Raw genomic sequence first — 23,881 nt, forward strand, 5'->3', positions numbered from 1 at the left:
GGAAAGGGAAAGGGAAAGGGAAAGGGAAAGGGAAAGGGAAAGGGAAAGGGAAAGGGAAAGGGAAAGGGAAAGGGAAAGGGAAAGGGAAAGGGAAAGGGAAAGGGAAAGGGAAAGGGAAAGGGAAAGGGAAAGGGAAAGGGAAAGGGAAAGGGAAAGGGAAAGGGAAAGGGAAAGGGAAAGGGAAAGGGAAAGGGAAAGGGAAAGGGAAAGGGAAAGGGAAAGGGAAAGGGAAAGGGAAAGGGAAAGGGAAAGGGAAAGGGAAAGGGAAAGGGAAAGGGAAAGGGAAAGGGAAAGGGAAAGGGAAAGGGAAAGGGAAAGGGAAAGGGAAAGGGAAAGGGAAAGGGAAAGGGAAAGGGAAAGGGAAAGGGAAAGGGAAAGGGAAAGGGAAAGGGAAAGGGAAAGGGAAAGGGAAAGGGAAAGGGAAAGGGAAAGGGAAAGGGAAAGGGAAAGGGAAAGGGAAAGGGAAAGGGAAAGGGAAAGGGAAAGGGAAAGGGAAAGGGAAAGGGAAAGGGAAAGGGAAAGGGAAAGGGAAAGGGAAAGGGAAAGGGAAAGGGAAAGGGAAAGGGAAAGGGAAAGGGAAAGGGAAAGGGAAAGGGAAAGGGAAAGGGAAAGGGAAAGGGAAAGGGAAAGGGAAAGGGAAAGGGAAAGGGAAAGGGAAAGGGAAAGGGAAAGGGAAAGGGAAAGGGAAAGGGAAAGGGAAAGGGAAAGGGAAAGGGAAAGGGAAAGGGAAAGGGAAAGGGAAAGGGAAAGGGAAAGGGAAAGGGAAAGGGAAAGGGAAAGGGAAAGGGAAAGGGAAAGGGAAAGGGAAAGGGAAAGGGAAAGGGAAAGGGAAAGGGAAAGGGAAAGGGAAAGGGAAAGGGAAAGGGAAAGGGAAAGGGAAAGGGAAAGGGAAAGGGAAAGGGAAAGGGAAAGGGAAAGGGAAAGGGAAAGGGAAAGGGAAAGGGAAAGGGAAAGGGAAAGGGAAAGGGAAAGGGAAAGGGAAAGGGAAAGGGAAAGGGAAAGGGAAAGGGAAAGGGAAAGGGAAAGGGAAAGGGAAAGGGAAAGGGAAAGGGAAAGGGAAAGGGAAAGGGAAAGCCATCAGGCTTCAGCAGCCTAACTGGAAGACTTGCAGTCTAAACTGAATGACTCTCAATACATCTGATTTGGCCTTCAAAGATTCTCACAACTCTGTAGCATCCCAAAGGACACAAGGCATCTAGTTTCTCCTAATTCATCTTTTTATTACACTTCCCTCTAAGCACAAACTGTGTGCAGAAATCTGTTCTTTACCTGTTTCTGGAAACAACTAATAAAGTGTTACGCTCTCAGGTGAGTCTTACCTATTGATTTTAGAGGGATTACATTTGCCAGTGAGAGAGGGAAGTACAAAATTTGCTATCTAGTGGAAGCAGATTTTAAGTGAAAGGAGGTTGGGTATTTTTAATGGGAGTAGCTAGATGTAGAATTTATTTGCCAGACAACCAAGCTGGACATATTATCACACTAATGATAGAATTTTTGTCTTCTTTTCATAATGTAAAATGCTCAATGTGGCTGTAAGTCTTTACAGACAAAAATTTTAAACATTTCATATATAGGCAGAGCCAAGAAACAAATACATTTCATTAAACAGGCCAATAGTACTTTGCCTTTAGAAATTATTTTAAATAACAGACTGATTTTTATATCCAGTATGATTTTAAAAGTAATAAATAAGGGGTTTTTTTAAAGTAATACATTAATGTGTGCTTGATCATATTACATTTCCAGTATAAACAGTTCCTAATCACTAAATAAAAATAGGCACATAGATAATATTCTCAAGACTGCATCTGACATGCCTGTTGAGCTAGATTTGGGAAGGTACACTTTGTGCTTGTGAACAAAAATGATTTTTTAAGTTTTTAAACTCAGAATAACTTGTAACTCTCAAAGACAATGACAGGTTGAAAAATACAAAATTTTGCATGATGATCAATTTAAAGGCAGAAAGCAATTTCATAGGGCAGTATACTGAGATATAAAGTTAAAAAGAAATCAATGCATCTACTTTAGGATTATGGCAGCAGCTGGCAGTGAAAAAGACATGGGTTTTTAACAATATCTACAGTCCTTGAATGCAACCATTTGAATATCGGGCACATTTACATACGGCACAAACTGTTATTTGCTTAGGTTTGGGTTATGGTTTGTTAAAAGCATGTCCTAAAAATGGAGAGGAAAAAAGAAAAAAAAGAAAAAAAAAAAAAGGGGGGGGGGCATAAACTTCATCTGAAGCCTCTTATTTTCAAAGATGTCAAGTCCACAAGCAGTAAATTGGTATGAACAGATGTAGGACCTTGCCCAGGTATCTTACATGCCAGAGCTGTGCAAATTCATGCGAGGGACACAGAAATTCTGGGAGGTTTTTAGGAATGAAACAAGGGTGAATTTTTTGTGGGTTGGAAAGAGACCCAACCCAGTACGGCATCACGTGGATTCTTACTGACACCTGGGTGTTTAAAGCCTCTCATGCTGAAGTGAAGCTGCCGTGGCATACTTCAGCAGGGGCATTTGTGAGAGTCTGTGAGGGCAGAAACTGGACTGCCATGCAACTGAAGGGAAGCCAACAGGAGAGCAGCAGCAGGAAGGTACAGGCAAGGAAAAGTCAGGACACTTCAGTGCAAAAGGGAAGGCAGCTAAGGGTGTATCACTACTCTGACAACCTGGGGTAACAACAGGAGTTTAAGACATATACCACTACCACTATAAAATACCGTCTCATAATTTGATTTGAATTATATCCCTGGAAGTACCTAATGTGATCGGGGTTACAATTCATGTTTTCTTCTGAACTAAATAATATTTATTTAAATGACACTTGATATGAAATGGGATTTACCCTTTTTTTGGTGTTGCCACACTTCATCTGTCAATTTTTTAAAATAAATGTCAAACATCTTTTGAATTAAAACAAAGGCTTGCATTAGTTGAACATTTTGTTAAAACAACTTGGGAGTCTGTGGGAAAACCTTTGCTGGACAACATTTAATTTTATTCGTATGCCCCCATTAACATAATAAGTATGTGTTTGGATACAATTACACCCAGCTGTGTTTTGTTTTTGTGTTGCTTTTTTAACTGGACTACCATAGTTCAACTAGTGAGATGCCTGTCAGAGTGCTCTGATGCAAGATTCTATTTAGTCTGTAGTATATAATTTGCATACTAATACTGTAAATAGTTTTCAAACAGATTTCCTGGAAGACTTGAAACCTCTTCTATATGTGTAAATATAAAGTTTATTTCTTTCAGGACTAATCTGTATGAAAACAATTCCCCCTCCACACACACACAGGCAAGTCTTGTGACCTTGTTGAAAATATCATACAGCAAGATCATAACCAGGGTAGAATTTGGCCCTCATCCGTTTTTAAATAGCTGGCTGAAAAACTGTCATATATTCAAATGAAACTTAGATTCTTTTCATCAATTTGTTGGCATGTCTTTATCTTAAAGTACAAATGCCTTTGTATTAATTTACAGCAAAGGACGTGTCAGTCCAGACATGATAAATTATCTGCTGAGATAAATGGATGCAGATAAGTAATATAAAAAAATCAGATTTTTTAAATCCCTACTTCAATTATTTGATAATCATGTTAGTATGAATTCCAAGCAGCACAACTTTCTATTGATGCTGTCTACGAGGCTGCATAATAGGATTCTGCCAAGAAAGAGTGGAATGAGGAAGCCTCCTCTGCAAGGAGAGGACATCCAACAACTCCAGGTCCAAGAATTTACATGCTCGGATCTGGCTACAGCCAACATTTGAAAACAACATCCACCCGAGAGTATGTTTAGTTAAAAAAATCCACTTGATATGCATAATCTTTCCCTGATAACTGTGGCAACAGCAAATTAATTAATTAAGCCCTTGCAATAACAGGGAATTAATTTTTTGACACCTGTAGCAACTCTTTGGAAGAATTCATTGTTTACATCAAACGAGATGCTTTAGCCATGGTACATTTCCATCCAAATAGTTCAGAATACCTAATATATATAGTCTGAAGCTGTACAAAGTTGTACACTCCAAGGGCCCTTATTACTGCCTGGCCACATAGCCAAAATCAATTTCTATCAACACCTTTTAATGTAAAATCTCTTTGCTATGATGTACTTGTAATTCTAATGTGTGTGAAATCCTCAACAGAAAGTAAATTAATGTTTATAATGACATCAGTTTAAGTTTTGATTTTTTTTTTTCTTTCTTAAAGAATATGGCAATTTAACTGTGAATCTACTTAAACCAGAAGAACCAGCAGTTTTCTTGTATCTAAGACAAATACACCCATATACGTGGGAGGGAATAAGCTCATGCATTGCAATAGGCTGGGAACTGTCTGTTTGTATTGCTGCTCAGTAGAAAATGATCTGAGGGAGAAGCTGAACGTGAGTCAGCAGTATGTCCTTGCATCAATGCAGACAAACCGCATACCCAGCTGCATTAGCAACAGCATAGCCAGGAGGCAAAGAAAGCGGTTACTTCTTTCAAAACGGCATCATGAGGATACATCTGGAATACTAAGTCTAGTTTTGGGCCCCTCAAACAATACAAGAATTATATTCAAAATGGAACAGTCCAGTGGAGGAACAGACATTTTTCTGCTTGCAAAAGGGAAGAGCTAACTGTTGTCTTCTGCTGCCTAAAGGGGGCTTGCAGAGCTAGAGCTGTTCCAGAAGTGCACCATGAAAGGACAGGAGGTAATAGCTAAAAATTGCAGTAAAGGAAATTCCAGTTAGCTATAAAGAAATATTTTTCATAATGAAAGGAAGAAGTTGCTTAAGAGATGCTATGGAATCTCCATACTTGGTGATTTTCAAAGTTTTTTAAGCAAAGGCCTGGACAATTTTATTCAATTTAGAAGTTAGCACTGCTTTGAGCAGTAGGTTGAACTACAAGACCTCCAGAGGTCCCTCTCAGCCTACATTTGTGTTGTACAGCCTATGATCTTCACAAGCTGTAACGACTGAAATTCAAATAATCCACTTTACAGAACGCTCCAATCAAGTGTTCATGGCAGTGTGAAATTCATCACCCTGTCTTCCCCTCCCCACAACCACAGAACAGAAAGACAAGACCGATATTTGCTTCCTTTACCACTGCCTCTGCCCTCTGGCAGCCTGTGGTGTGTACTCAACTCATACAAACAAGCCTAGTGATAATTTAAGCAAATGTAATTTCACAGCCTCTTTAGCTAAAAACACATAGGTGCTATTTAAAATAATTACCTCATTTCAGTATGCACACCCATAAATTCAGGGAGCATTAAAGCAGTAAATATTTAGGCAGATTGATTCACATCCTTTACACAGTTTCATTGCATTTCAGTATCAATACACTAAGAAATAAATCTTTTTATTTGTTTCACAAGCACGGGCTAACTTGTTAAGTTTGATTGCAAAATACTAAATTTTAAGATTTCCAGGCTTTCAAAATTTAAACACTCTAAATTTAAAGCACAGACATGGACACAAGCATGACATATCTTCACTTCCACTTGGAAAAGATAAAGTCAGACACGCAAACATAAAGACAAGGCAGAAATTGAAAGCTGTCTTTTACATTATTTGTAACTATCACAAATAACGCACATTAAGCTTAAAATTTGAAATTTCCTGAGTGTCATATGTTGTGTTGCCTTCTGCAACAATCTATTCTGCTAGTTCTGTCATTGTTGCTTTTTTTGACATTTTTCAAGGAAAGAAATCTTCTAACCTTCAAGTCACCATACATATCACTCACTTCTACAGTAGAGAAAGGAAGCTAGTTAGCCAGCAAATGATAAGCAGAATACCAGAGTTCATTTTTATTCCAAGTTTATATATACCAGTTTACTTGTGTAGCTAGCTGAACTGTGAGTAGTTAATAATCAAGGGGAGGACAAGGGCATGAAAGATTCTAAAAAAGACAAAAAGGCAAAGAAAAAAATTCCAGCAGTACTCAGCTGAAAAAAAACAAAGGAATTATTAGATAGAGGAATACCTAGTTTGGCTCTGGTTATGTGGGAAAGTTTATTTTTTCTCTTACAAAGTCTAGCATCAAAGGAGACATTAAAATACTATATTAAGTTGTCAGTAATGCCTAAAATTGAGGCTCTCACAAAGAAAGAAAAAAGGCTATATTCTACTGCAATGCACCAATTTTTCATTTCCCAGAGATAAAAGTTACTGTAGTGTGCAGAACCCACTTAGGCTTATACAGAAAGGCTAAGGTTTAGGTATAAATTATTTGGATATTTTGGGGTTTTACCTCATTTTACTCACTTCAGGTCAATGAGTAAAAAAGGCTTTGCTGGTGCTATAGAAAGTCAGAGGAACATTTCAAATGTGTGAAAAACAGCTGTTATCTTAAGGTCCAGTTAAAGGAAGGCTGCACATCTCCAACCCTTTACAAATTTCAGAAAACTCTTTTCCTAGTGGTTGTCTGGTAGGACCTGAAAGCTGTTTAAAATGTAGCTCACTTTATAGTTCTTAGTTCAGCCAACCTCAACTAAGTGGTGAAAAAATAAACCCAGTAGCCATAGTTGCCAGAACCTTCAGATATGTAGGAATGTGTATTGATGCTGCTGCTAGGGGACATCTCATTGTCCTCTGTTACACCACCCAAGGCATTAAAGCCAAACCACTGATTACAGCAAGTGGGCTACAGGAATCACTTTATTTGGTTGAAAAAATATATTGTTACTGGGTTTAATCATGAGTTTAATTTACAATCAACTAGGTGTACCTAATCTGAAACACTCTTATGAACTTTATTAGCCTCTCCAAAAGTCAAGTTGGCTTAATTACAATTTCCATTTGGTTCAGCAGTTCTTTGACAATAACTCTGAGAAATCAAGTGTGCAAGCATTGGGACTTCTCTTGACAACATCTCTAGTCACAAGATCCCCAGTAAATTAGCAGATGTCTGAAGAAAGAGGAAGAATATTATGGTGAGTTTAATTATTAGGATACAAGTGATTAAATTATTATTTTTTTAATTTTGCAACTTATGTCCCATCTAACTCAATAATTACAAACTCTAAACTAAGTTGGGTCTAGCTATTTAATGAATACAGTCTTTGTTTCACAACTGAAATTGATGATAACAGTTTTCTTCTTGCTGTGTATGTGCTGGCACCATAACTTTTACAAAAATATCAAGACACTGTCATGTAATAGAAGGGACTAGCACCAAATTGTCTTCTCCTGCTTGGATTTCCAAGAGTATGTATGTGTGTCATACACACTTTAAAAAAAAAAAAATAGTACCATATTCCCAGGTTCAGCAGAATTACTTTTAGCACAACTATCTCTTTGGAAATAAGCCTTTTTGTCATGGCTTCACTGGGATAGAATTAATTTTCTTCCTAGTAGCTGGTACAGTGCTGTGGTTTGGATTTAGTATGAGAATAATGTTGATAACACACTCATGTTTTAGTTGTTGCTAAGTGTTTATCCTAAATCAAGGATTTTTCAGTTTGTCATGCTCTACAGTGAGGAGGTGCACAAGAAGCTGGGAAGGAGCATGGCCAGGACAGCTGACCCGAACTAGCCAAAGGGATATTCCATACCATAGGACATCATGCTCAGTATATAAACTGGGGAGAGGTAGCCAGGAGGGGCCAATCGTTGCTGGGGAACTGACTGGGCATCAGTCAGTGGGGGTGAGCAACTGCACTGTGCATCACTTGTCTTTCTTGGATTTTTCCCTCTTTTCATTATCTTCGTTTTCATTACAATTATTATTATTATTATTATTATTATTATTATTATTATTATTATTATTATTATTATTTTACTCTATTTCAATTATTAAATTGTTCTTATGTCAACCCACAAGTTTGGGGTTTTTTTCAATTCTCCTCCTCATCCCACAGGAGGGAGGAGGAGAGAGTGAGCAGCTGCATGGTGCTTAGTTGCTGGCTGGGATTAAACCACAACACTTTTTGATTCAGGCATGTGATCAACACACAAGCACTATGACCGGACTTTTGATACCTGCTGTTAAGTTACAGTGCTTTTACAGATGTCCCACTTGCTTTAGAATGATATAAGAAGCAAACACAGAAAGACAAATATTTGGATTACAGTCCATTACAGATATGGTAACTTCATATATAGTTTGTAATAAATATATAAGCTTGATAATGACTTTGTATACAGCTTCTATCAAGTTTTCACCTCCCTAGAACTCCAGACCAAACTTCTCTAAAATTAGCTCACAATTTTTCTAGTTTTCCCTATGGACTCTTTTATCTGTTGGAAATTAGCTCATCTGGGAAGTATAGCTATATCTTCCAATTAACACCTATAAATCATATTTAATGATTAGGAAGCAAATCCCAAGATTGTTCTCAAGTATAAATTCTGTAGCAGCATGTTTCAGATTTAATTCCCAGATGCCTTATAAATTTGGCAGATAATCAGGGAAAAATTATTAAAACCTGCTTCTTCTACTAAAGCATTAGATATTTTCCCCAATTTCTACAGCCTTTTCATTATATACCTGAAAAGAGATGTGTTATGCTAATAAATATTGTCTTTATGAAACACAAGATAGGGTAAATAATTACAATGTACGGATTCAGTGTGACACTGAAATAAGTGAATACAACTTGGAACTGGAAATACTGAAAAGTAAATTGAGGCTACTAATAATAGCCTCAAATTTGGTTATATTCCTTAATATGAATCTATTTTTAAAACGTGATACACCTGACAATATGCTGCAAATATCTCTGAATATAGTGATCTACAGTCAAGTAGTATTATGGAAACAAATTAGTTGCACACAGCTTAACTGCTAACACCTGTCTATATCAGCTGATAATGATGTAAAACCCATTAGCTTTTAATTAAGTAAATAAAGCTTTTCATTTTTTTCTTATTCATTCATTGAACTGATATTTCAGGACACAGAATAATCGGTGTCAAATCTTATTGAATTGCTTCTTTCAAAGGAAGGGATTGTCTTAATTCATAAGAATTAATAAAAGTTTGTCAGGATTAAGTGTTCTCTTATGTTGCAGATCTTAGTAGGGAATTATGCAGGCAGCATAGAATGAATTTAAATGCTCAGTACATGTCCTTGTTAGCTAATTTCCTTTTGACTCATTAAAGAAGAGCAATAAATAACATAAAGTTACCGACTTATTTATTACATTTAAATGAATGAGCAATAAACCTGATCGTGTCATCCACTAGAAATATATTGATGCAGAAATGATAATTCTTGATAAACTACAGAGAAAAGCATAAGCATTTAAGCAAAAATTAAACCCACTATAGACAGCCTCATGTGAAGGATAGAAAAGCTGTCATTTGAACCAATTAGTGAGATCAATATCACTCCTTTATTCAAGGATTTATTTGAAGATCACTGATGAGTATCAAAACAGCAGAAGTTACACTATTGTTCTGTAGTGGACTAAAAACATGGCAAGGAGTGCAATTAGTGGATAAAAGTTTAACTGCGAGTTGTTTCTCTTGTTCGGATGAGACAAATGAGGTTCAAAGACACTTAAGACAAAGGAGAGACATTTGATCAATTAGTTTGATCAAGCTTTAATTGTGTTTGCAGCATGGTAAAACTCTGAGGGATTTCAAACTAAGAGATGGGAAGTCTCACTGAGCATAAAACTGAGGATCACTTAAAATTTTAAAGATTTTCACCATCTTTCCAAAAAAAAGAACCTACGCTGTACCAGTGTCCTGTTTATACCTATTTGTCTTCTCAAACTATAGTTCAGATCTTTTCCCAAGGACCTGTTTGGAACAGGAGAAAAAGATACAGAGAGGTTTTCAAGAAATATAGTACTAATAAATTAAACCATAAAATGAATCCATAGGAGATAGAGCATCTTGAATCTTGACAGAGATACTCACATTCTCACACACTTGCTTGTTTAAGGACAGATCTAGTGCAATGCTGAGCTTTCATCTTAGGAGAACAGGATTTTATCATATTGTTTAAAAAAAATAATCTTGCAGTGGTCTGCGTGTCAGAGAAACGCATAATAAGCAAAATGTATATGAAAAGGAAGTTGAATTTTAACTTTGGAGACAAGTTATATGAAACTAAACTAGAAGCTGTACTAAAGAATATAGTACTGCATGGAAGCTATGCTTAATTATTTTTGAAGGTTAATTTAATTTCTAAGTACTCCTAATTTACAACAGAATATTTTAGGTTTGTAGGTTTGTAGTGATGAGTTCTCAAAAATTGTTGTACAAAAATTAGATCCATTGTATTTATTCAAGTGGTGCTTTGTTAGTATTAATTTTAATTAAGGCTGTATTAATGTGATTTTTGTTTATGTGAAGATTACAGTATTTGCATAAAAAACCCAGTTAAATTTACCTGATTTGTTTCTCCTGTGCTAAATACTCAGAGTCCTTATCGCTTTCTCAATTTTTTTTCACCCTCAAAGGCAGGAAACTACTGTTTTACAGATTCCATACAGAAGAATTTAGGTTATTCACTTAAAAAGATATGACAACAGGAAAGTCCGACCACACATTTCTGAAAATGTTGATGGTAAATGTAGGTGACATTTAGAAACTGATTATCTGCCTTTTGACTTAGAAGAAAATCCTTGACAGAATGTTTTGGATTAAAGCAGTAAATTTATTTAGTTCACAGAGAAACAAAAATCAATGTATAAACATTCCACTTATTAAAAAAAAATCCTTATCCTTACTACTTCAGCTTATTTTTCTAGTTGCTACCAGAACCGTGTCTTACTAAAAACTACAGCGTTATCTCATTTTTCCATGCCCTTCCACCACCTCATCAGTTAGCGATTTCATATTTCTGACCTCTTCATAAACCTTTGTTTTAACTTGAGCACTTTCAGTTTGTTGTACTGCTCAAGAAAGCTGGCTTCTTTTTCCCCATCTGTCCCACATACATCTAAGTATCAGACTAAATAACAATGTTAAATAACGTGAGTACAATTCTTCCATAGAAGTCTTAGTTAGCAGGCTAGCTATAAGGTTTATAAATAACTGCCTCAAACAGATGCGAGTATGGACCATAAACATTATAACCACTTTTTGAAAATAAAGAATTGTACAAGACTTTGTTTCATTACCAGCAGTGCAGTTATCTGACTGACAATTGCTGCTTTGGCTGCGTTCCCTGTCTGCCAGAGAGGTAACTCCCTTGTAAGGATATACAGTTAAACAGGTGCAAAAGACAATATGAAAATTGTATGTGGATACATCACTAGAGATGTTGGATGGCATGATTCACGTTCGTTTCCTGGAGATGTTTAAAAACTTTCTGAAAATATTATGATAAAGCAGACAGAATTGTTCTCTGGCTAAACAAGTGACTGGCCCAGAAAAGTCTAGGATTTGTAAGATGCAAAGTGTGAAATGAAGGATTGCACCATCCTAGCCAAGTTAAATTCAGACTTTTGCCGAGTCTTTAAAGCTGTTTTTGAAGGACAGGATGGAAAAGTCATTAAAAACAAAAGCGATGAAAGAAAAGAAAAGGAAACCCAGAATAAATAACCTCAAGTATCTTCTGCATGACCCTAGACACCCGGTAATATTACCTACTCTCTCAGATGCTGAGGGTCATGTTCAGACCACATAAAATGCAATTTTAAAATATAAACAGAAAAATGAAATTAATGGAGAAAGAATCACATAAAAAAAAACCCCAAAACTAAATATAGAGAGAAGCAAACAGTGTGGGATGTGTGACAAGGTTTAAAAAACGTAAAGATTTCTGTTTTCCTTGTTTACTACTAGGAAACAATAGCATGAAACCCCTAAATTCAGAAATCATACATCTGAATTTTCTGAATTTTACATCATCAGTGAATTATCTCAAACCCATTCTTGACTTTAATGTTGCTGCTGTCCTTACCAGACATACCTACCCTGGATACTTTGTCTTACTGTATTAAATCACACAAATATTGGTTTTGTTTTTCATAGATTCATAAAATCATTTAGGCTGGAAAAGACCTTTAAGATATTCAAATCTAAACCTTATCAATATTTGCTATTCAGTTTTTCCACAGAGAAGCAAGATGACCCCCATCATTCCGCAAATCAGTGGTAGCAGTGGGAAGAGAAGTCCTGCGGATCGAGTTTCACCAAGCTACGACTGGCAGAATGGAAGAACTGGATCACACCTTGACTCATGATTATGCTTTATTAAGTCACAGTTTAATTAAACCATAGACAGACTTTAAACTTTGGAGAGGGACACATAACAGCGTAGTTTTCTAGCACCTCTTAGAAAGCTGTTGCAAATTTCCCATCTTCCTTTTAAAAACAACTGCACACAAACCCACTAAATATGACTGCAGTACAACCAACATTCTGACTGATGACAAAGGCCAGAGGTTTTGGAGAAAACAAGGGTTTTTTCAACTTTTTGTAGTTAAGAAGTATATAGATGACTTTCAGGAGAAAAGGATACTTCCTTCATTGTCTTCTGAATTAATCTGAATCTCAATGAGTACTCAACAGGCCTTTATTATTAATTTCATTTAAATTACATTAATGTAATCAGGAAGACAAGTGAATTGTTTGTAGCGAGACATGAGCTGTCCTTGCTCGCTACCTGAAAGAATTTTACAGTAAGCCACAGCTACTCTCCTACTGTATTTGATACGGGTTTGAGAATGTTTCAGGGGATTTACTGTTTTAGTACCTGTTTGTCCCTTTTTAACAACCATAAGGTTATGGGTTTTAAACAGAGATTAATAATTCAGGAAAGCTCTGAATTCTTTTATGAAAACTTTAACCAGGAACATGACATTTCTTTTCAAACAAGAGCAGCTTCTAAATTTCTTTTGCCTTCACCAATTTAGCTTGATTTGTTACTGCTTTTTGACTAATGCCCTAATTCTCCTAACCAATTTTCACTCCATTGCATAGTCTGTTATCAATAGAAGTTTCAATATTATGGAAATTATACACTTTCTAGGCAAGTGGAAAGAAAAGGAAGGCTTTAAAGGTACGTTTACTCTGCCATCAAAAAGAGAAATGTGTCCCTGTATGTGAATAATGTTAAACTTAGACCTATGTTAGGTACTGGCTATACCTTAGAAATAATAGCATGGACTATGTCCTAGGTCTGCTCCTCAGGGTCTCAAGGGAATTTATAGAGCTCTCACTGATACACATTTCCATGGTTTTACTGATTGGTATGTGAACTAGTAAGATTAAAAATTGTTCAGGAATACCTCTGCAGGCTGAAGTACTGACAGTTGAAGCTGTCATGCTCTTCCTAGCTGCAAACTAAGATGTTTCTACATGAAGCAGCAACAGAAATTTACAGAAATGATGGAGATTACACTCCACATTACACTAAAATACACACAAAAAAAAAAAAAAAAATTACACATATAGTGAAAAATAAGTATTGCAATCAAAACCAATCAGATATGAATGATAGCAGATATCATGAGATATCAAAACTGACTCAAAATAAAATTTAGGAACAGGTGACAATTTGAAAAAACTGCTCTCCAAATTCACTTTCTCCGGTTCATCTCCAAGCTGAAAACCTAGGAAAAACTTGTGGGCACTAGCCCACTAGCCAGCTGATCAAAAGTAGCCACAATAACATTCAAGCATTTGTCTGTCTCCAATCTCGCACCAATTTTTTAGGGCCTCTGTAACCACCTGCAGGACTGACTTTGACTTGAGACCTATGAAATAAAGGTGCTTTCTGAGGCAAATGCTCTTTAGACATCAAACCTTGGTTCATTTCCTTTATTTTAAACTTATCCATCACAGTGACATTTCTGATACCCAAACATGCTCTTTCTGCAGCTACACTCTCCTGAGTTCACTGTCACTTTTTTTTTTTTTCATATCTCCCATTCCTGTAGTGCACTGCAGTACTGTCCTTTTGGACTAATGGTTTGGTTCTCTCTTCTATCCCTTTCATCACCTCAAATATCTCTTTATTGAAATAAAATGCAGATGTAACATTCATACATTATATTCTACATGCAAAGATTCTGTAGCCAGATAGGTAAAAAATAAAGTAACTAGGGAACAGGACACCTGCAAAAAAGCCCTGAAAAAATATTTATTTAGTCACCTAAACAAAGAAGGCAAATAATGAAATAATTGGTTCTCAAAACTAATTTTCAGTAAAAAAAAAAAAAAAAAATCTGCCACTAGCCTCTGAAATTTTATGATGAAGAAGTGAAAATAAAAATAAGCATTAACTCCAGATTCTTATCCAAACATTAGCTAAATTTCCAAAATTACCTTTCCAGATTTGCAGCAATATTTCTGTGAGTTTTTGGTGTGCTTTGATTAGAAAGCACACCAAAAATGCTTGAAAAGCCATTAGAAATTGTAATTAACTCTAGCATCACCTGCCTCTTTTCAGTCTTTTCCTCTTTTATTTTTTTTCTTTTTAATATATGCTTCCATCTTTTACTGTGACGGTAAATTCATAACTATGTTTTCAAAATGAGTATTTGACAAACTAGTGAGAGGAGCTGGTTAACCACAGTATGAACCTCTCCATTCTTCTATTTATATCTCCTAAAGTCAGGAGTCTACACTGCTGACTGTAAGACAGTCCTTTGATATTTCCTGGGTATGTCTACAGCCAGATTAAAAACATCTGCTGGACCAGGCAGATTTATCCACAGTTCGGCCAAAGCTCTTAATCAGATTCAATTTCTTCTTGTCCTGGTCCCTTTAATTCTCTCCTTATTGTCTGCCTGTATCTTAACTTCAACACTTCATCTTCTCTTCCAAACCTGGAAATAGCATTTCAATTCCCAGATTCAAACCTTAGATCCATTTCTGCAGCTAATACAAAAGCTGTCTGCACCTTCAAAGATCTCAGGTCCACAGAAACTTTCCATTCTATATGCAGCTGCCATAAACATCAGATGGTAGATTGTTTTCTGTCCTCCTTCCTTATTTTACACCAGTGACTGGACAATAATGTCCCAGTCTTCTTGTATCTAATGCCTGTGGTTTGAACCTTTCACTTCAAATTATTTTCTCTATCTGATTTTCTAAATCCTACCTAAAATCCCATTTCTTCTACCACTCTTTCAATTCCACAGTCACAAATGTAAGATGACCATGTCAAAGTTCATTATTTTTTATTTGTCTCACTGTATTCACCTCTTCCACAGGTATCATCACCTAACTTTGTCTCGCTGTATTCACCTCTTCTACAGGTATCATCACCTAACTTTACCTCCCCAGAACAATTAATTTTAGTTAAGTATCTTTTCCCGGGGTCACAGTGAGAGATATAGTCCATATTTGGTTTCATTGATAATGATATGAAACTCCACAGAAAATGAATGCTTAACTCTAGAAAAGGGAAACAGATATAATTCTATAGTAAAGCAAAAAAGTGTGATTATTGAGTTCTAACAGTTTAATTGGAAGTCTTATGACATTGCCTTTCTCAAAGTTTTAGCTCTTAAAGGTGGATTATCCAAGAACTGTTTCTGGTTTGTTTTTTTGGGTTTTGGGGTGGTTTTTTTTGTTTTTTTTTATTTTTAATTTTGTTCTAGAAGGCCTTTGACAAGGAGCTCAGACAAATCTTTTTTAGACAGTGTATCAATCCCACAGCTCAAAGCCAGCAATATCTAACCTTTATGTACATTAAAAATAGTTTGGAAATATGACCAGAGTGAAATTGAAAGGCTTAGCAAGTAAAAGCAGATTAAAAAAAAAAAGTCAGATTTACTTAAAAGTACTTTTAGCTATGTGGAGAATTTTAGCTGTGTGACTCATACTTGGGAAACCTTTGAGATGGTAATAGTCAAAGACAGGTATCTTCTGATTTAAGAACTGACACAACAAATCTATTCACTGAAAACCCCAAACTGAGTGTATACACATCGGCAGTCTTCAATATCAGAATGATAGAAACTATAGATCCTGCAAAAAAGCAAGGCGGGCCCCAACCCCATGCACTACAGCCCTTTTAATTGCTCCCAGGCTACCCCAATGCTCGACCGAGGCTAACATTTATCAGTGGCCCCGCTCACAGGTGTAGCGGCCCCACGGGCACTCACCACCGGCCGGTGCACATCCCAGAACGCTCGCTCCTGGCTGTCAAGAATCTTCCTCTCTATCTTGTCTCTCTTCTTGTCAACTCTATTGATGTGTTAATGGATATTGAAAAGAAACTGTTAATGACAGTATTTTTAAACATAAGAAGTGTCTAATCACTTTTTCCTCCCCTTCTCCCTTCCAAAAGCATGGAAAACCAAAACTCGTCTTCAAAGGAACTTACTTTGCTTGTGCTTCAGCTTGCATAAAAATAAACTCCCATTTCCGAGCAAATGCTCTCTGTAGTCTGGCCAAACTCTCCTGAAAACACATCACAAGTTTAGTGGGTTAGGTTGTAAGTTACTTAATATTTAATAACTTTTAGCTTGTCTTTTCCCCCTTCCCTCATCCCCCCCTTCTGGATGTAATACAAGTCATGATATCTGTGCCAGCGTAAATTCACCTAACTTACCTGATATAAAGTCTTTGCTTGACACCAACAGGAGGGGATACTAGATTTACCTACTTCTGAATACCCCAACTATTTCTGTTTTGAAACTGTGATGACAAGTGTGGTTGCAACCTTCAGCAGAACATGGAAGTTCTGAAGCATTTTTATATACTGGATGCTGGCTGAGTAATTTTGTAATAATACAAAGAAATTCTTGTTTTGAAAGTACCTAATACTGAAAGATAACAGCAGTACTTTCCATATTGGATGATCCACATGAAAATTCCCATCAGTCATCTCTGCAAACAGTTTGCATTGAGAAATGCTGGCTGCCTATCAATTTATTTAAAATACAGCAATAAAAAGCTATCAGTATTTGAGCAGTATAGGAATCTTGCAAGACTTCCACAGTTATCCCCAATTAAAAAAAAAAATACAAGAGACTGTAGTTCTTCACTACTGTACAGGAAATGTATATATCCTACAGCCTACTAATAACAACAGGAAGAAGATTTGTAAAATCTTAGCAAAATTATTTCCTCCAGTGATGCTGGAACAGCTTCACTGTCTGTAACAGAGCTTTTCCAACCTCCCCCAGCTTAAATGGCAGCAGTATGCAGTCTGTTAACATGAAGAAGGGCAGCGTTCTTCTCTTCCCCCCAAAAGACCGCAGTTACCTTTGTGCACTGCTTTTACTGAGACTAAATGAAAAATTGTCTCTAGATTTCCCAACAAAAAGTGTTGCTTTAACTGTATTTCTATGCATTGCAAATGTATCTCTACAACATACTTACCGAAAATAAAGACTGGAGAGGAGACTTTCTAGAGATCTTGTCAATACCCGTAAAGGCTCTTGTGGATTGTATACTGGAGGTGAATTTTCTAATGCATTTAAGTATAAAATTATGCATACCCCACAGTGCAGTACACTGAAAAGCAAGCTTGTGTCAGAAGAAGCAATAAAGTGTGTCAGCATGGTGCTGCGGCTGGTGTATTTGGCATGTTGAGAGGCCTGGATGACTATCCTGCTATCATGTCACAGTAGCACAGCTGGACAGCTTTCAGCACAGAGCCAGGGCTGTTCATGAATTTTATGTTGACATTTTCATGAAAAATTCAGGAACTTTTGGGGGGATAGAGATGGAATTCAAGACATCTCTCTCTTTAGCGAGTGCCATCCTCATCAGCTAATCAAACTCCCTGTTTTTCTGGCTCTTCCTGACCCCAATTATTTAACCTTGCCTGGGGCACAGCACAACTTTCAGGGAGTGGGAAGTGCCTCTGGTCTGATCCTCTTTGTCTCTCATCTAACTGATGGGACAAGGGCTCAAGGGCTCAAGCCCCAGCACCACTTTAAAGAATGAAATTTTTTCCACACCTACCAAGTGCTCTTGAAAATGTTGCCAGAGATCCTTCATTCAAACCTTACACAGTGTAGAGTACAATTGCTTTCAAACACTCGTGGTGTATCTGGGATTTAGAACAGTTATTTCTGATCCTGGCATCGTGATCTGAGCAGAGTAAAATTAGAGATGGACCAAAATCTCGAATTTTGCCCAGCTAGCCTTCACTACAGTCTTTCAAACAGCATTTATGACTGAGCACTGACAGACCCTCATGCTGGCAAAAGTGGATAACTAATAAATTTTCACACATAATGCCTATAGTTCTCATGCTTAACATTATTTCACATGCTTATTAGGCTCAGCAGAGCAATTTACTTTTCCCCAGGTACTTACAGCTTCATAGTCTGCTAGCTCTAGCCTTGCTTTGTTTTGCATTGTCCGCTTGCAGAGGTAAACAGCTAGAACAGAATAAAAATAACACAGAATTTGCTCCTATCTCACAAACACAGCAGAGCAGAAATCTAGAGTCTTCATCTCTCACTGCTAGCTTTTTTGGTTTTGATTTCTTCCTGTATTCCAAAAAGCTTTAAATATCAGTGCTACCAGTATTGTAATTAAAATGATGGGTCAGATACAGAGATTCATTAAATAATTATAAAATCTGCTTTATGCAACAGATATCATATACAAAATGCATGAGATACTTGGGGTGAGGTTTAATGGCCAGGGAACTAGAACATTAAAGAAAAAATGGCAAAAACATTTTTTAAACTATGTGTGTACAACCCATAAAGTGTAAAAGTTTTATCAGGAGCTGCTGCTATATTAGTGAAATAGGTTTTTAAAGAATGTGTATAAATAGTTTTATTTTTTTTTACTTTATATTTGGAAATCACAACATTTCAGCCTAAGAAGAGTTTAGCTAAAAATTACTTCCAGATAAAATTCAAGTCTCATACAGGTTAGTCTGCTATAACCAATATTTAAAACAGAAAATAATGTGAGACCAAAATATGAAAAAATTATATCATGTATTAGACATAATGAGAAAAAAAATATTTAATCTATTTTATAGATCAAAAATCCTTCAGCAGAGATTTTCTGCCTCCACAACATTCAGAGCAGAATCTTAACAATAAAATGAAATACTGACAGCTAAATATGGAAAGGATGCAGGGATGAAAATGAAACAAGACTACATAAACAACACAGTGGTTTGCATCATACTGCTTGATCCTCAATTTTTTACGCACTCAATTACCCTTGAATAAAGTATATTTCCAATAGACTTTATTTAGCAACAAATACTCCAAATCAACTCTGAATATTGTACAACTTCCCTCACCAGAAAGAAAATGAGTGTAGCAGAATTCCTTATTGTGCAATATTTACCCACTTCATAACTTCAGAGCACCTGCTCATGTGTGAGATGGAGGAATCTTTTGATCAGTGTAGGTAAGAAAACCTTTATCTATGGTTTCTACAATCAGCAAAATGAGTTCGTATTTGTGGGTTATGGTTAGGAATCTTCCTGCTTTCTGACTGCCAGCTTTTCCACTACAGTAGCAAAGAGAAATAACTTCAGATAGGAACCTAGCTCTTGCAATCATTAGGAAGAAGGTAGTGCTTATTTTATATACCTTTGATTTTTAAGGTAGTCAATCCAATTATATTTTACAACTCCATGGAAACATTTATTTCTGACAAGTCACCTGCAAATGCATGCAAACCCACTTCAGCGGATGCTATTTCAGTGGAAATGATGATGAGCACTTCTAATAACTACAGCTGAAGTTACAGGTGTTACTTGATGTGAAATGAAGTTGTATTTTAATCCAGTTTTTGACACACACCACCCCCACCCCCCCCTCCGAATTTTGCGTGCATTATCTGGTCTATTTTCTTTCATACTTTTTCACTTTCCACTCCTGTAAGAAGCCACTGTTCCTTTCTTTATTCCCTGAAGTGCCACATCTCCTCTGGTTCCAAAGCAATCTATGTGTTTACAAAATATACAGATACAGACACAAATCCACATCACACAGCAAGTATAGCAGACAAATAGTTTATATAGCCTCAGTTTCCATGCATTTAATGCTTTGGCATGCAAGCTGAAATGTCACAAAAAGATGAGGGGATGAATTTTGGATTCTTTTTACTCAGGTTGCAGCCAAAATCAGCACAGTGGTCAGAGAATACTGGGGAGAGAGATGACCTTTGTCATTTAGCTCCTTTTCCAGTGAAGCATTTTCCTCTCTTTTCCTTCAAAATTGGTTATTTCATTGAACAACAACAACAACAAAAAAAAAACCAACAAAAAAACAAAACCCAACCCTGAATCCCTGAAAATATTGGAAATAAAATACATATTTAATAGGAATATGTAGAGAGTCCTGTTAATTCCAGGGGACAAATTTTATCTGGTCCAATTTTATCTGGTCCAAATTTTATCTGGTCCAGTCTAATACCACATGAACAGAAACAAAACAAACTCCTTGTTTTCTGCACTTAATTAACACTTGTAAACCACATTCTCAAACACTTGTAAACCACATTCTCACGGTGCTTGTATAGGCACTTTTAGTTAGTTTAGCACTTCCTTGAGCCCCACTGTGGGTATATTCTGGGATTAGCATCTCCTATCTCCAACAAAAATCATTGCTGCAGAGGTGGCTGGCTGTCCATCCTTCTGTCAGGACAGGTTTTAACAGAAATGCATCTTTAGATCACAGAGTTCTCAACACTGGTCGAACAACCACTAGGTCACCAAGAGCAGGAGAGAGGAATTAGCTTGCCACACTGTTAATCTAATATTGTGTCTAAGAAAACTCCTGTCTTCACTTTGTGACTGTACTGCAGTATTTTCCCTGCAGGGTTCTTTCAATGACCCTTTTGCTCCAACTCCATACCTAACAGGTCATACAAAAACTTTTGGTTTTTATTATGAGCACAGCTTAGCCAAGACTCAAAAAAATCATGTTCATCCCTCAGACTTTTTCCTCTGGAACATCCAGATTCCCTCCCCTTCAGGAGCCTAAAGGTTGTAATACCTGTGGCTTGGATTCTTCATGTCAGAAATGCTTCTATGTGCCAGTGTAGATAAGGCAGAATATGCCCAAAAAAGATTTAGTTATTTGGGGAATACCACATATCCACTAGTGTAGAAGAAAATAGTCCTGAAGGACATTCCTACTCTTTGACTCAATTTACTGCTATTCCTATGTGCTAACAATTGCATCTTTATAATAGAAGTCTGTGTTTGAGAATCTATTTAAGAGCTACTTGTCGTCACACTAGAAGCTGGCAGCAGCTCAGGAATTTGAGTTCACCAGTTCACACTCTCATTATATTCTTTGGCTTGCCTGTAATAAAATTCACTAGCACATTGGAAAGCTGGAAGAATGTGAAAATCACTCTCATTTTCAGCCAGAACACTTGAAGACACAGAGAAAAGAGGTTTTGTTCTTGTGACTTTTAGAGGAATGAGATCTGAAATGCAGATACTCCCATCTTTTGCACGTACCACTCCTTTTTTGCACCAAAACATGTGTGAAGTAATTGCATGTGTCCAGTAGCCTGACCTTGAACATCTGGGAAGGATGTCAGTCAGTTTGCCTCTCAAAGCAGTCATGAGCCTTCAGCATTTCAGAGAATTACAGTGTCTGCTTTTCTAATCCTATGATGAGCTGTCACTGTTTTTACAGCTTCATGTAGAAGTACAATCTGCAGGAAGGGTCTCCAAGTAAAGGATCTTCTATTTCACTATATAGTTCTCTATTTATCTACCTCATAAAGGTCCTGGTCAGGGCCCTCAGTACACCAAGGAGCTGTAGTTGCCCTGAGAAGCCCACCCAGGGTCTCCACTGAGGCCCCCTGCACTCAGGAGGTGTGTGCTTAAGATCAGCTACTTCCTCTGGCTCTGGTTTGAGCTACGTTGTAGCTACACCTCTTAGCAGCCTGTAAATGACCAGCTCTGCCCTGGCTTCCTGTCAATGTGGACATTGCTCCCAGCTGCACTGGTGCCACCCTCAGCCCTCATTTACCTTCCCTCGAAGAGCTACCTGCTCTTGCCGCTCCCTGACAAGGATGCTGAAAAATGCTCAATATATGGATGAATGACATGCAAGGAACAGGGTCTGATTAATAACCTCAATTTGCTAAATATGGACTGTCACATACACTCTTATTTTTAGAGCCAGTGTATTCTGATGGATTTTGCAATCAACATAATTGCCTCCACTAAAGTGATTTATATGTTAGATATTAGAGCTTGTGCTTTAGAAGTGACTGATTATCATGAGAAAACAAATCTGCCAATAATTTTAAAAGCAATATTAATACACAACATTTCATAATGAAAGATGGTCAGTGATGTTTCTAAACGGGCATTTGAACCACAAACCAGTTCTAAAACACACTTTGGTAGCTGTGCAGTAAATACAGACTACTCACTTGAAAATTCTGTTCAGGCATTCACAAAATGTGGGCAATGTGAGAGCTTAAAGTGAGATTGCAAAGTGTTCTAGTGAGAGTTGCATGAAGAGGGTGTCTGGGTTTTCCCTCTTGCAAGTTTTTAAGCTATTACACCCAAAATAACCCATTTTTATGATTAGCTTTGTTTCCTATTCTTGACTGTTCACTTCAAAGCTCCTAAGGAACCTATATAGATTTTTTTCTTTAAGTAAGATCATCTTGATAATGGCAGGTTTCATTCTAGAATCAAGAAACTGGACTGACTACATGTTATATTACACATACTTACTGAAAAAGAATAGAGCTTTCATCCAAAAGTTAAATGGGGAATTTAAGCTTGTTGTTAAATGGGGGCTAAATCTTCCCTCTCACCACAGCAGAGAAAAAGCCTCAGCTAAATTCAGTGGACGTACAACTGGATCTCTGAAGATCACAGATAATGCTACCTACACATCCACCACCATGTACACAAACTCTTTACATATTTGTCCCAGTGCCAGTGGTGTTAGAGCTTGATTCAGCCCCAGATGGTAGGTGTAACTTCCAGTGAACACTCATTATCTTCACTGAGGCCAGATTAAATTTATACTCTCTGTGAGTCAAAATTCGGGTTTCAGAGTCAGTGTGTACATGCCTAGTCAGTATCTAAAGAGCAAAGAAAATAGAAGGTACTGCGAGGTCTAAGGGTTTCAAAGTGCCCTCTAGGCAGACAGTTTTCCCTCCATGCAAGTACCTGAGTCAGATGGAGAATTACAGGACAATTGGCACAGAATGTGACTGCAAGACAGAGAAAATGAAATCGCATATCTTATTTAAACATGGGGATTTTTAGGGCTGTTTATACCATCTTTAGGTTACCTCTGCTTTTATTCAGTTAAAAAATATTTTTTTTTTCTCTTTGCAACAGCTATTGAGTTTCACTTAGTCTTAAAAAAAAGATGACAACATTTAGGTGGACAAATGTGTCATCAAACAGCCTCATATATCTATAAAAGAATGAAACTCTTTAGTAAATGCTAACAACATTAAGTTAGAATTAATACCATGATAGCTTACGTGCACTAAATTGCCAAATGGTCAGAAGCATGACTTCTGAAACATTCCTCCCTTTCTCTACTTTTTACTCTTTGTTCATGCTATTTCTATAATATTTAAAGAATACAATTTGATATAGATAGGGATGGCTAGAGGACTTTCTTACATAAACCAAGGGCAAGAAAGAAACCAAATTTCAAACTGCTAGAGAGCTCAAGAATTAGAAAAAGGCAAATTCATCTTCAACACACAAAAGTCCCCAGATGATGTTGGCCTGGGAAAGTCCTGCAAGATGACAAAAAGAAGTATGGAAGAGAGGTCACCCAAGCTATGTAAACTGTAGGATGAGATAAAGAATATCTTCTTGTCAAATCTAATTTAAAATTGCATCTGTTGAATTATTTCATGCTTCTTGATGTTATCATAATGCTTTCAATTTACATTCAAGAACTTAATACTCTGCTTTGGCACACAAAAAAAAGGCTTTATACCTCCTCAAGGCTCTCAGATTTAAGGAGGACTCAAATGCACTTGCTAAAGAGCTTCTGAGAAGAGGAGA

General features: G+C 37.0%; 1 protein-coding gene across 14 annotated transcripts in view; it reads right to left on the bottom strand.

Annotated features, from left to right (window-relative positions):
• The window catches only part of RGS7 (regulator of G protein signaling 7), a 258,562-nt gene that overhangs the window by 45,374 nt on the left and 189,307 nt on the right, over nucleotides 1-23,881 (bottom strand). For all 14 annotated transcript variants that reach the window (XR_003397989.1, XR_003397987.1, XR_003397988.1 and 11 more), the window contains exons 6-8: nucleotides 18,208-18,272; nucleotides 16,262-16,338; nucleotides 16,041-16,122 (exon numbers count right to left, since the gene is read on the bottom strand). Coding sequence is in view for 9 of the 14 variants with exons in the window: in XM_026844729.1 (XP_026700530.1) it covers nucleotides 16,041-16,122; nucleotides 16,262-16,338; nucleotides 18,208-18,272 (224 nt within the window). In the remaining 5 variants the exon portion in view is untranslated. The remainder of the gene's footprint in view (nucleotides 1-16,040; nucleotides 16,123-16,261; nucleotides 16,339-18,207; nucleotides 18,273-23,881) is intronic.

Source organism: Athene cunicularia (genome assembly GCF_003259725.1).
Source record: "Athene cunicularia isolate RWA chromosome 3 unlocalized genomic scaffold, athCun1 chr3_part1, whole genome shotgun sequence".
NCBI classification, from domain to species: domain Eukaryota; kingdom Metazoa; phylum Chordata; class Aves; order Strigiformes; family Strigidae; genus Athene; species Athene cunicularia.